The sequence below is a fragment of the Halictus rubicundus genome, chromosome 11, assembly GCF_050948215.1.
Source record: "Halictus rubicundus isolate RS-2024b chromosome 11, iyHalRubi1_principal, whole genome shotgun sequence".
NCBI lineage: Eukaryota > Metazoa > Arthropoda > Insecta > Hymenoptera > Halictidae > Halictus > Halictus rubicundus.
In genome coordinates this window covers 13,954,646-13,967,917 of record NC_135159.1, presented here as the reverse complement: position 1 = coordinate 13,967,917, position 13,272 = coordinate 13,954,646, and the positions used below count along the sequence as shown (strand labels likewise).

At 45.8% G+C, this 13,272-nt stretch overlaps 1 protein-coding gene across 8 annotated transcripts in view; it reads left to right on the top strand.

The window, feature by feature from the left end:
- Positions 1-13,272, top strand: part of Heph (polypyrimidine tract-binding protein 1 heph) — a 427,542-nt gene that overhangs the window by 400,028 nt on the left and 14,242 nt on the right. For all 8 annotated transcript variants that reach the window (XM_076796830.1, XM_076796827.1, XM_076796824.1 and 5 more), the window contains 2 exons: positions 1,862-1,913; positions 6,475-6,533. In XM_076796830.1, the coding sequence (XP_076652945.1) occupies positions 1,862-1,913; positions 6,475-6,533 (111 nt within the window). The remainder of the gene's footprint in view (positions 1-1,861; positions 1,914-6,474; positions 6,534-13,272) is intronic.

The window sequence follows — 13,272 nt, the reverse complement described above, 5'->3', positions numbered from 1 at the left end:
TTTTATAAGCAGAGCTTTTACCAGCACAGCTGGTTGTAATTACACTTTCTTGACTCTGGCGCTCGCGGGGCTGCGAATCGGTGGGCGGGGCCTGTTCTGGGCGTGCCTAGATGAGTCACCGGGCGTCACGTGACCGTCTCCGCTGTCCCATTGGCGCGAGGCCCCGCTCGGAGGCGGGAATGAGTCATCTAGAGGGCGTGCCAGCAGAATCCTGTCTTTACAATCATACTGTTCAGTCTAGTAGAGTTTATTATATATAGGGAAACGATTATTGTCGAACTCCGAGCACTCTGTGCAGCTTGAGATATTTTTTTAAACAGTATGGTGGTCTTTAAACCGTGCAACCTCTTCGCAGTAAAATTCTCAAAAGATTTCTGTCATCTTTTTTTTACAACTGTGCTTCGATTGTTCTCGTTTGAAACGATAGTTAAAAATGGATAGGTGTAGTTCGCGAAAGGATCGATGCAAATCACCCGAAGCGTCGGGGGGGGGATGAAATTTCGAATGGTATCGCCCAACATTCGCAGTCATGTTCAGCATCGAGCCCCGGGGCTAATAATCGCGCATGGTCTCCGCCGAACACCGACGTCATTGTCATGAATTTTGCTGGGCGGAGTGGTCGAACGATTGCATTAATAATACCAGGCAGTATATTTGTGCTGGTTAGCTGTTTCGTCATCACCTGCGTGAATTCCCATTGAGCGACGGTGTTGGGGGGCCATCCTGGTACTTCTTGCTGATGAGGGGTTGTACAGATCCCCCTGTCCCTACACTCCGATGACTATTTTCATTAATTCAGTTCGTGGGGTCGGGCCGGTTAACCGAGGAACCCCCAATGATCTGGTTGTATCTGCTCAGCTGTGACCTTCGGCCTCCCAATCGTCTTCATACTGATTTTTACGTTCACCTGATCCACCTTTGGAGCTGTGCTGAGACTGTCGGGGGTCCTCCATGTCTGAGACAATCTGAAGCCTAAGTCGGTGCAATTTGGGTTCATTAAAATGAATTTAAAATTAAATTTGGATTCCATTGAATTAATTGTAGGCTCATCGAGGACCTAACCCTTGCTGCGACCAATGTGGAAACATATTAATATTAAGTAGCCGACTGAAAAAAAAAACAACAGAAGCGTCGTGAGACAGAAATCAGCGTGACTGCAGCGTAATTTTTTAATTACTCCGAGGATAGAAAGAGGGGATAGAGAGTTAATTAACGAAATTTGTGTATGACGGTTACCGAGTGAAATCTCAGCGAGCGATGTAAATTATTCCGCGATCTTGAGAGCTTTTAATTGCGCTAATGTGAATGTGAGCCTCTCTCAAATAAATTAACGATATTAACAGCGGAGGCAACTACTTACATAATTCGCAGTCACAAAAAATTTCGTCCCATATGAATTCACGTGGTCGGGAATGTCTGCCACGTGTTTGCCTAGGGGCGCTTCATAAAAATGAGTTCGTACAGAGAAATACGTTAATTTGTTGAAATCCTGCGAAACTCGGGCAATTATAAAAATATAAAATAAAATTCTCTTCTAGCACCGTTATATCAACTTTCTATAATTATTGAATGGGAGGAGGACACAAAAACGAGTAGTTTTTCCAAATGCTTCGCTATAAGCTCGTCCATGGTCCCGTATAGGGGGCTTATATCGAGGCACCAACGTTATATCAGCTTTCTATAATTGTTAAATGTCACTGTCCGCTTGGAAGACACAAAGACGAGTCCCTTTTCCAAATGCTTCGCTATAAGCTCGTCCCAGGTCCCGAACAAGGGCCTTATATCGAAGCACCGCCGATTTATCGTTTCCCGGATAACGAAACGGAATTTCTAACACGAGCGTCACCTTTCTCTGTTGCAGATATTCACACGGTTCGGCAAAGTCCTGAAAATCGTCACCTTCACCAAGAACAGTAAGTACACGTCTCGTACCTTTCTAATACATGGACAGTAGTCATGGAACCACCCTGTATAGATGCCACTCTCGCGGGCAGACATGCCACGGCACTTTAGTACTTCAGTGTGCTTGACGTTGTACATTCCAGCCTGGCGACGTCGACGCCGCTGCTGCGCGCATTTTCGTGCCGTCAGTACTTTCGGTATTGCGCTCGAGTGTTGCAAAGGGTGTCTCGAAAGCACCTGTTCTTACCTTTCTATTTTTAAGCCGGGCCAGAGGTAGTCGGGACGACTCGCAATCTCTGCTACACAAATTTTTCCTGCGAATTGCTCCCTCCAAAGATTCGTCAACTTCGAGACACATTTGGATATTGTGTCGAGCTCCAAAAAACAAAAAAGAAAAAAACAGTAGCACCAGGAGTTGGGTCTCTCCGGATTAGGGCAATTGGGACCTCCTCGCGTTAGCTGTGTAGAAGGTCGAAATAATTGTACAGTGAGAATCACGAGTGGGTTTTGAATTACTCGTGTATATATTTCACTTCCCCATTTTTTAGTGGCGAGATAAAATTTTTTTATGGCATCCTGGTGCACGGTATAGCGCGCGGCGTAGACCCCGGTAGAATCATTGGGGCCGAGGGAGCAATATACACGTGGCAATTGTTTCGGAAAGTTCAAAGAAAGACGTTCAATTAAACGACAGCTCGCCGAACAAAAGGAGCAGCAGATTTTCAAAGAACAGTCGCGGACAAATAGTCGTTGATTGGCGAAATCAGAGAGGCATAGGTCCCCAAATTGAAGCCAAGGCACGCTGCTCTCTCGCAGTGTCCAATTAAAGTTTCATTCGGTCAAGTGGCTGCTCGCCCGTTCGATCTTCATATCCTTTTTCGCCCCTTTTCACCCTGTCCGGCCAGTTGCCGATTCGATTCCGAGCAATCTTGGCTTTTATTTTCGACGCTGTCCGCTAGGCCTGCTGCCAGTTTCGATTCGCTGCTGTCTCGTCCTACGAATCATTTCCCTACGCAGATTTCCTGAAAAATGAAAAATATTCTCTCAATCACATATTGCACATTTCACCTTTTCCAATTTTCATTCATTTCTTTAGTTTAACTTATTGAACAACAAGATAAAAAGATCCACACGTTCATACGAACCCGTTTCTTCACAAAAGATGCTCCAAGTTTCCACCAATCGGACGACTAGGGGCGTAGTGGGCGTGGCCAAACGCTCCGCCCACTTCTGCCCTCGTGACACACGATATGTTTCGCAGTTGGGCAGATCCGGTTCGGTGCTTATCTTTCTCGCATATTTCATCTTCTTTTCAAGTTAACCGTGCGAATGAAAAAAAGATGGGGGATTGTTCCTAACATTGATACGATCAAAAAGGGGCGTAGTGGGCGTGGCCAAACGCTCCGCCCACTTCTGCCCTCGTGACACACGGTATGTTTCGCAGTTGGGCAAATTCCAGTTGGTCGATTGTCTTTCTCGCGTATTTCATCTTCTTTTCAAGTTAACCGTGCGATTGAAAAAAAGGTACCTGACATTGACAGTACGAAAAAGGGGCGTAGTGGGCGTGGCCAAACGCTCCGCCCACTTCTGCTCTCGTGACACGATATGTTTCATAGTTGGGTATATTCCAGTTAGTTGGTTGTCTTTCTCACGTATTTCATCTTCTTTTCAAGTTAACCGCGCTTATAAAAAAGGGGGGGGTTGTTCCTAACATTGACAGGATGAAAAAGAGACGTAGTGGGCGTGGCTAAACGCTCCGCCCACTTCAACCATCATGACACACGGTATGTTTCATAGTTGGGTATATTTCAGTTGGTCGGTTGTCTTTCTCGCGTATTTCATCCTCTTTTCAAGTTAGCCGTGCGAATGAAAAAAAATTTCGTTTGTAAAGTTGTGCCGTGGCTCTTTGCACGATTAGGAGTTTAAATTGTCGATGGGCTATTGTTTTTAACATCGACAGGATGAAAAAGGCCGCGGATACGCCGTGGGCATTTTTCATTGTGTTTTTCAAAGAAATCTCGGGGAAGAATTTCAATTTAAGAGGCACTGCCGCGTCTCGGTGTTGTACGGCCGCGCTTCAAATTAAAAACACACGCACAACTCCCAGCTCCGCTCTGTATTTTCCCGCGTTCCGCGCTCTCTGTACGTGAACAGCATGGCCCCGGGGCCACCGGAGATTTGTATTTTTCATTTCATTTCATTTCATTCCATTTGAAACACCGCTTCTGCAGCGGATTCAACCGGGGAAATACATACGGCGGCTCTCCACGCCATCTTCGTTTCTGTCTTTGATTCGAAATTTGTAGAACGCACACGATCCGGCGTGATCGATCCTCTTTGCCGTCATTTAAAACGAAAGACAATACGGGCGAAAACGCGCCGGGCTGTCAGCTTTTCATAATTCGCTCCGAGCATTGTTCACGGAATTTTTCAGTTTTAAAAAAGAGAAACTGGAATTCCGAGTGAAACGATTAATCTTTGAATAGTTCTAACTTCGCGAAAAAAAAACGCGGGACGACCGATCCGGGCTCATTTTAAAACCTGAAGTATGCGCTTTCAATATCCCTAAGTGTGTTATTTTGTAGAATACTTGCGCACTAGACACCAGTCAGGAAAGTGGAGGTATCAATTTTTTGACATTTTTCGAAATCAAGTCCCTGTGCGGAATTTAAAAAATTTTTTTCTCAATTCAAACCAGCACGCGTTTGAAGCCCGAAGTTTTCGCTTTCCAATGAGTTGAAAAAAATTGATCTACGATTTTTTGTTGCCGAGTTATCGCACTTTGAATGAAAAGTGCGCCGCCACTAAAGCAGAAATTTCGTATTCGTCAGTAAAAAAAGTTGTGGATGTTTGAACTGCTGTAACTTCGTGGAAAAAAATTGTAGGACAGTCCAACAGAGCTCATTTCGAAGCTCGAAGCCTCTGCTTTCGACACCGTGAAGTATCCCACCCTGATTGCCAAAAATTGAGGAGGTTGGTATTTTAATTGTCGTACGCGCAGAAATTGGTAAAAAACGTTCGACAGCGATCGCGAACGATGCGAGCGAATAATAATTCACGGAAATCCACATTACCGGCGTATTTTCGCGGTGATCGGATATAAATGCGTTCGGTCTTCTCTGTTATAATAAAAAAAAAAAAAGCGACCAACCATCTGGCGTCCGGGGCAAAAAAAAAACGAATGAAGAGAGTTTAATGGAATCGTCGCCGACTGGTCGACCGATTTTCATTTCGGCGCGCGCGCGAGGCGTCCCCGCCGGGAATATTTATGACGTTAATGTTGGATTTCATCTGCATAAAAACACCGGGCGACATTTTATTGCCGATATAATGCGACAACGGGTAATATATAGAGTTTTTCGTTCGGCGGGCAGCAACGTTATTCAATTTCCATCGTTATTCGATCGTGCACGCGGCCACCGGACGAACACACCAGGGCCGGTGATAAAAATTCTTCGCGGACGAAAGAGTGGACGGGTGCCACAACATATTACCGTAAATCGTGCACCCTTTAATCCCATTTAATTTCTCCTGTATTTAATATCCACCGCCGCCAGAGAGAACGCAAACACACCGTTGCGAAACCGCGCTCGGTTTTCGAAATGAAACGACGCCGCAACACCCCTGCTAACTTTACACGATTTTTCGAACTGCCCGACCACTATTCCGATTTTTCGCCGATTACCTCTCGCGACGAAATCTTTTACCGAGAGAAAAAAGTTTGCAAAACAAGGCTCGACACCGTCACGCCCGATCCAACATGACCAAACACTGTCAAACATGACCCGACACTGTCGAGCTTAGACGAACAGGGTCAAACATAACCCAACATTGTCAAACATAACCCAACACTGTGAAGCTTAGACCAAACAACAGTGTCAAACATAACCCAGCATTGTCAAACATAACCCAACACTGTCAAGCATAACCCAACATGACCCAATACTGTCAAGCATAACCCAACATGACTATCAAACATGACCCAACACTGTGAAGCTTAGACCAACATTGTCAAACATAACCCAACACTCTGAAGCTTAGACCAACACTGTCAAACATAACCCAACAGTGTCAAACATGAGCCAACAATGTCAAGCTTAGATGAACAGTGCCAAACATAACCCAACATTGTCAAACATAATCCAACATTGTCAAGCATAACCCAACACTGTCAAGCATAACCCAACATGACTGTCAGACATAACCGAACACTGTCGGACATAACCCAACATTGTCAAACATAACCCAACACTATCAAGCTTAACCAACATGGCCATGCATCTCAAACTTTATAAATAAAGACCCAAAATTTTATAAATAAATGTTTTACCGCAAACGATGCTTCAGGACTCGTTTCTCAAAATGTGCACGTTATAAATAACTGAAACATAATTATTGATTAGGAAACGGCGCGTTTGAACGTTCCATGACTGTCCATGTATGGTTTTATAGTTCGGAATTGAACATTCCAGTAATTTCGAATTGGCGAAGTCGATCGTTGAAAATTTGACGGTTAATTGAATGCGAGTGTAAGCGTGGCGCGATGAACATTTAAATTTTCTTCTGTTCCAGGTACTTTCCAGGCGCTAATACAATACGCGGACATGCTGTCGGCGCAAACTGCTAAACTCGTAAGTATCCACTCGGGGCATTTTCCCGGGCGTTTCCATTTTTCCCCTCTTTTCTCTCGGCAATTCCTTCGCTTTCCGTGTTCCGAGGGACGTGTCCCCGAAACGGCCCCCGATCGAAATTTTTCGTTGGAATATTTTCAGAAAACACCGTTGCCATCCATTAAAAGCTCCAGCTGTTACGGTGGGAATAATGCAAATTTTAATTCGTGCCCGGTATATTTCACCGCGACTACTACACTTCCCCCCACCCCCGACCCCGACGGAATTGCCCTGTTTTTATTAACGGCGAAGGATACTTCGTGTACTCGACTGCCCGCCGCTTATTTGCGTCGGCGAATTAGTTTTTCATCCCTGCTCGATGAATTAGTACTGCCGCTGCGCTGGCTTAGTTAGTGGGTCCCCTGAAACCTTAAGCGAACGTTTATTTTTGAAAAAGAAAAAATAACATGAACGAATTACAGAACTAAATTGATAAACGGCTTCGAAGTGGTTCAACGAAGGTAGACTGATCCTGTTGGTCGCACAAGTCTTGAACTGAAATTCGCATTGATAATTTTTAAAGAATTTTTTACCATTTCTCGAACAAGATAATGTCAGTCTTTCTCCTCTTGGTGAAATGTTCTCCCAATATTATTCTACAGACCGTACACAGTTACAATTGCTGTAATGCAAAATCTACAGTGCCGTATACACCCGCAAACAGCCTCAAACAAGCGCAAACAGCGTCAAACGGGCTCAAACCGGGGCAAACATGTATGAGCCCGAGCCGTCGAAACGAACCCGCGCACAATCAAATGAATTTCTACAGGGGCGCGAGTCAATCAGTTTATGAAGTCGCTGGGGAAACCTAACTGGAAAGGGTGCGGGGGTGTGCAGCATGATTGGCAACGCATCGGAACACGATTTTCCGTGGGCGGCTCTAAAACGGCCGATGCTTTCGGCATTCAGATCGATCTGTAAAGCATTTTACAGGTTTGCGGGGAGGGGAGGGGTGGGGGGTTGAAGCCACAGAAAAAGCGGCACGATAAGCCACAAAAGTAGCCACGGGATTTGTTACACGCGCGCGTCCAATCTGGCTAACGAATAACTCGCGTCCGGAAAGATGAAAAATAAAATAGATCCGGCAACAGTGCGCACACCATAAATCAACTTATTTTAATCTGGCTCGTAAGCCCACTTCGTTAAAACTTTCTCCCCACTCCCGTAAAACTTTGTCAGGCCTGTATATCGGGGGTGGTTGCGAAAAAAAAAGCGGTGGCTTCGCGCGGGCTAGTTAATTACCCGAAATTGTGATCGCGGGAATAAAACTTCGGCCTAATGATCAAAATAAACCGGCGGCCCGGTGACGCAACTCTCCTCGTGTGTTTTGAAATTTTTCCGAAAATAAAAATACTCGGTCGAACACGTGCGTTCAACCCCCGCCAACCCGCCGCACCTTACCCCCCGGGACCGAGTCTATTTCAACCCCTCTTTTGATGTTGCGAACCCCGGGGTTTGCGGTTCTCGGCTTACGGGAACACTACAACTTTCGACGCCTGCACCCGCGGCCCTCGGAACAACGCAGCGCCGGCCACCGCCCGCAAATAAGCTGTTGCAGTTAATTTGGGCTGCAAGGAACCGTTCATTACACGAAACAGCCTGAAACGAGAAGCTAGTAGCCGGTGCCTGGACGATTTAACGGGGAAAGGGTAGTTAAACAGGTTGTTTGCAACAGCACGGTCCATGGAACCGCTCTATGCTCGGCCCTCGTTATGTGCTACTTGATTGAGTCAGCCGAGTAGCGTACTACTAGGACGCACCAACTCTACTCGCCTGAAATCTTCTGGACCACCATGAATTTTTAAACTGCCAGTAACAGGAAATTTTTATTTCGGATATTTTCCATCCCTAGAATTCTCTCCTTACGTGCTACTTCATTCTGTCCTCCAACTCGCTTGTAACGAGGGTGGACAACATTTGTGGTCCTAGAACCCTGTTCTTGTGGAGTTACTGACCTATAGACCACCTAGAACTTACTCTTCTAGCCGTAGAAAATTTTGCTACGAACCAATTCTTACCTGTAACACTCTCTCGTTATGTGCCACTGGCTTATAACGAGGGTGGACAACATTTGTGGTCCTAGAACCCTGTTCTTGTGGAGTTATTGATCTACAGACTAGCTAGACGTTACTCTTCTAGCCGTAGAACATTTTGCTACTTACCAATTCTTACCTGTAACACTCTCTCGTTATGTGCCACTGGCTTATAACGAGGGTGGACAACATTTGTGGTCCTAGAACCCTATTCTTGTGGCTTTACTGACCTACATACTAGCTAGAACTCACTCTTCTAGGTATAGAACATTTTCCTACTGACCAATTCTTACCTCTAACATTCCCTCGTTATGTGCCACTGGCTTATAACGAGGGTGGACAACATTTGTGGTCCTGGAACCCTGATTCTTGTGGAGTTATTTATCTATAGACTAGCTAGAACTTACCCTTCTCGGTATAGAACATTTTCCTACTGATCAATTCTTACCTCTAACATTCCCTCGTTATGTGCCACTCGCTTATAACGAGGGTGGGATAAATTACTGCTTCGAGAATCCTTTTCTCAGAAACCTGTCAATCTCGTCTGGTCTGAACCCTATTTTTCTAATCACAGAATTACTCTTGAGAACATTTTACAGCCCTCCTCCCTCGTTATAAGCAATTCAATTTAGACATCCAAATTGCATACAACGGGGTTGTGTAAAATTCCTGTTTTTCGAATATTGCCTCCTTTCTATTCCCGTATAACCCAACGCCAAAGCTTTGATTTTTCGATTGAGCAAACAATATTTCTTTGGGAAATTTTTTGTTGGCCGTGTTATCGAATTGTACTATTGGACTTCGTCGAATTTTTTGTCGATTCGTACGAAGCTTTTGTCAGCCGAAAAATAGGTTATAATTTATAGAGATTCAGCGAGCTTGCGAATTATTGCAGCGAACAGCGGGACGAAGTCAGTCGAACGCGATATTGGGCGCGGATCCTAAATTGCTACTACGTCGAAAATCATGGCGATTAAATGTCAATATCGGGCAATCACAGGTACAAAAGCCGTCCCTGATCAACAGTATTGGCCGAATTATGGCAGAGCGCACGTCAAAACCCGATAAAATGAAGCCCTCGATACTCGCGATATTAATCATCTGCGAGAAAAATGTTGTGTGACATGTCAGCGTTGCGAAATTAAAAATTTTATAAAATCGATCTGTGCAAAAAACAAAACCGGTCAATATTATTGCTATTTTCGTGGAATAACAATTTTTTAAGTCCATGGTTTAGTTTTCGATGCACTTTCATGCTGTTTATCGCGTTTCTGTTGCGGATGAAAAGTGTTTCGATATTTCGGATCTGCCACGTGATTTCTCGATCAAAAGCGAGCAGAAAACGTAGAATCCAGTTTTGCCGTAGAATGCCTGGTACCTGAGAAAACACGCTTCGAATCGTTTCTGTGCACGCACGCCAGCGGTTCTCAGCGTTGGCATAACGCGTTCGTTCCCACCTCCTTATGGTTCTTCGTCCGTAAAAACTTAATTTTACAATGTTGACCCGGCCGGGCCGCGAAGAAAGTTCTCTTAATAACTCGGCAATGCTCTCTCGCTAATTTAATTAAAAACATTGTCCCTCGGCGCGTTTATTCGGGGCACTTTCTTAAACGGGTTATATTTTACAGCGTGCTACACCGGACACCGGTTATACCGCGGTTCTTAAAATCGAGTTTACCCCCGAAAAAAGAGACAGGACTTTTCGTATATTTTCTGTTCCGTCCGCCACTCGATTTTTGGATTTGGAACTCCGCGAGGAGAATCGATCAAACTTTATCGAGTCTCGCAGTCGATCGAAGGAAAACGTTCTCCGATATTATTTTGCATTTCAGACGAGTCCTGGCTTCGCACGCGAATCGAATCACCGTGTCCACCTTTTCGCGTACAATAATTGTACAGCCCTGAATATTTGATTTAACGTACAATGAAACCCGGCTAAATAATTTCATACCGGATAAACATTTAGTTCCGCTCAATCGTAGGCTGCGCATTTGTCGTAGAACAGTTTGTCCAGTGAAAAATTGAACAGCGAATTATTGCACGTTGAAAGTTGTAACGGAACAATGAGGGTTTTTCAAGTTAGGCGAGCGCCCGTGGGATTCACGGCACAGCAGATTTTACAAGCCGCCCGATTATTTACACTCCCCTTTGTGGAGCCTCCATCGACTTCGTTTACATTATTATTCCCCAATGTAATTGCCGCCCCGCCCCAACCCTCCCCACCCCCGGATCGTACCGCCTCGCATTAAATTAATATTTACGCTGGGCGCGTAAAAAAGCACCGGCAAACTCGAACAACTGCAATTACAGCCTGATCGCCGCAAGACTATGTTCACTTCGCATGTTCCGCGGATTTTTTTTTTATTCTTATGGCGACTGTTTTACAACTTCGGCCAAGGAAGTTTCTCAATTACCTAAATTTACAAGTTTAAGACGCCGGTTTATCACCCGCGCGTCGTTAAGTTTACTGGTCAAGAGTTTATGCCACTGCAGCGAGAAAATAAGGCGCCAATCCTGACCAAGATGCTCCTAGCTTGCACCCATCTAACTTGGACACGCCCAGCATGGACGCACCTTCCTTAGACACGCCTAAATTAGGCACGTCTACTTTGGGCACGTCTACTTTGGGCACGTCTACTTTGGGCACGCCTACTTTGGACACGTATACTGTGGGCACGCCTACTTTGGGCGCATCTATTTTGGGCACATCTACTTTGGGCACATCTACTTTGGGCACACCTACTTTGCGCACGTCTAGTGTGGGCACGTCTACTTTGGGCACGCCTACTTTAGGCACACCTACTTTGGGCACATCTACGTTGGACACACCTACTTTGGGCACGCCTACTTTGGGCACGCCTACTTTGGGCACGCCTACTTTAGGCACACCTACTTTGGGCACATCTACGTTGGACACACCTACTTTGGGCACGTCTACTTTGGGCACGCCTACTTTGGGCACGCCTACCTTAGGCACACCTACTTTGGGCACATCTACGTTGGGCACGCCTACTTTGGGCACGCCTACTTTGGGCACGCCTACTTGGGGCACGTCTAGTGTGGGCACGTCTACTTTGGGCACGCCTACTTTAGACATGCCTACTTTGGGCACGTCTATTTTGGGCACGTCTACTGTGGGAACGTCTACTTTGGGCACGCCTACTTTAGACACGCCTACTGTGGTCCCACCTACCATATACCCACCCACCTTACATCTTTCTAACTTGGACACGCCTACCGTGGGCTCACCGAAATTGGACACGCCCACCTTGGACCCCCCCAATTCAAAATTTTCTAATTTATGGCACACCTAACATCAATGTTACCTAACTTTGATCAAGTTTCTGTGCTTTTAGTGATTCCCACCACCGGTACAAAGTTCCCAACCTTACGTACGCCTGCTAAAGGGCAAAAGGTTCGTCCAACCACCGAGTTTGCCCCGCAACCAGCAAAAGAGAGCGCACCAGCGGAAGATATGAAATAGCGCGGACGTTTCGCGGGTCGGATTCGCAAAAACGTTCGGCCGGTTCTTGCTGGCCGGCGAGAAACGGTTTCCGCCGGGTCGCTTTGTGGTCGTGTTCCCGTGACTTCCGCTAAATTGCGAAATCGCATTCGCGAGTCCGCCGGCAGAAACGAACCGACAAAGGCTTTTTTCTGCCCGGAGGATGGGTGCGCCGAGTCGCGAATCGGGAGGGGCGAGGGGTGGCGATACAAGAGGAGGGGCGGGAGAATGGTGGGAGGGAGAGGAGGGGTTTGAGCCGGCGAAAAGAAAAAAAATGGGATTTTCGCTCGATTTGAGGGCAACAGGAGAATAAGGGGGTCGGGAGAGGGGGGTCGGGCGGTTGGATGCGTGGTAAACAATCGATGCAGGAAGGGTAGAAACTCTGCCGCGGTAATCGAATTTCTTCGGTCGTTCGAGAGCGGACGAACGAGTTCTCTGCGCTGCCGGCGAATTCGATTACAGCAGGAAAATTCGAATCCGCGCCGCGTTTTATTAGCCGGCGTGCTGCGCGCCGCTAGACGGCTGCGAAAATTCGCGAAATTTCTCGGTAGCCGGAAATCACGTTTCGCGCGGGGTTGGGCCAACCCGGTGTCTCGGTGTTCAGCTGGAACTTTTGATTCGATATCCTCTACGCGAGAGCTCGCTGACGAAACCGATTTCCATAAAGATCAGCCGAATCGCGGACTCGGCCATCGATGACTCGGAAATCATCCCCTAATCTATTTGAACATTATCACGTTTTTCATTTATTTCGATGCGTGATCGTCTGCGCAAAATCCTAAAGGCCGATAAAAAATTTGCCGAAATCAGACCACCCTCTTAACCCATTTCAAGGTCTTTTACTTCTAGTCATTTTTGTACTTAAAGATAATTTTTAAAAAAGTTTGGTGATAACGGCCTCTTTTTCATATTTCCTTACGGTGCAAATGGGATTTTAATTTTTGTGCTGAGCTGGTTGAAATTGGTAATAAAATTGATATCATTGTTAGAATAGCAAGCTTCTGAAAAAGATTATAAACATGTATTGCCTGTAACAGAAAAATTGATTAACGCCAGTTAAGTGGAGAGACAATATCGGAATTTTAACTTTTGTGCTGAGCTGGTTGAAATTGATAATAAAATTGGTATAATTGTTGGACTAGGGAGTTTCTGAACGAGATTATAA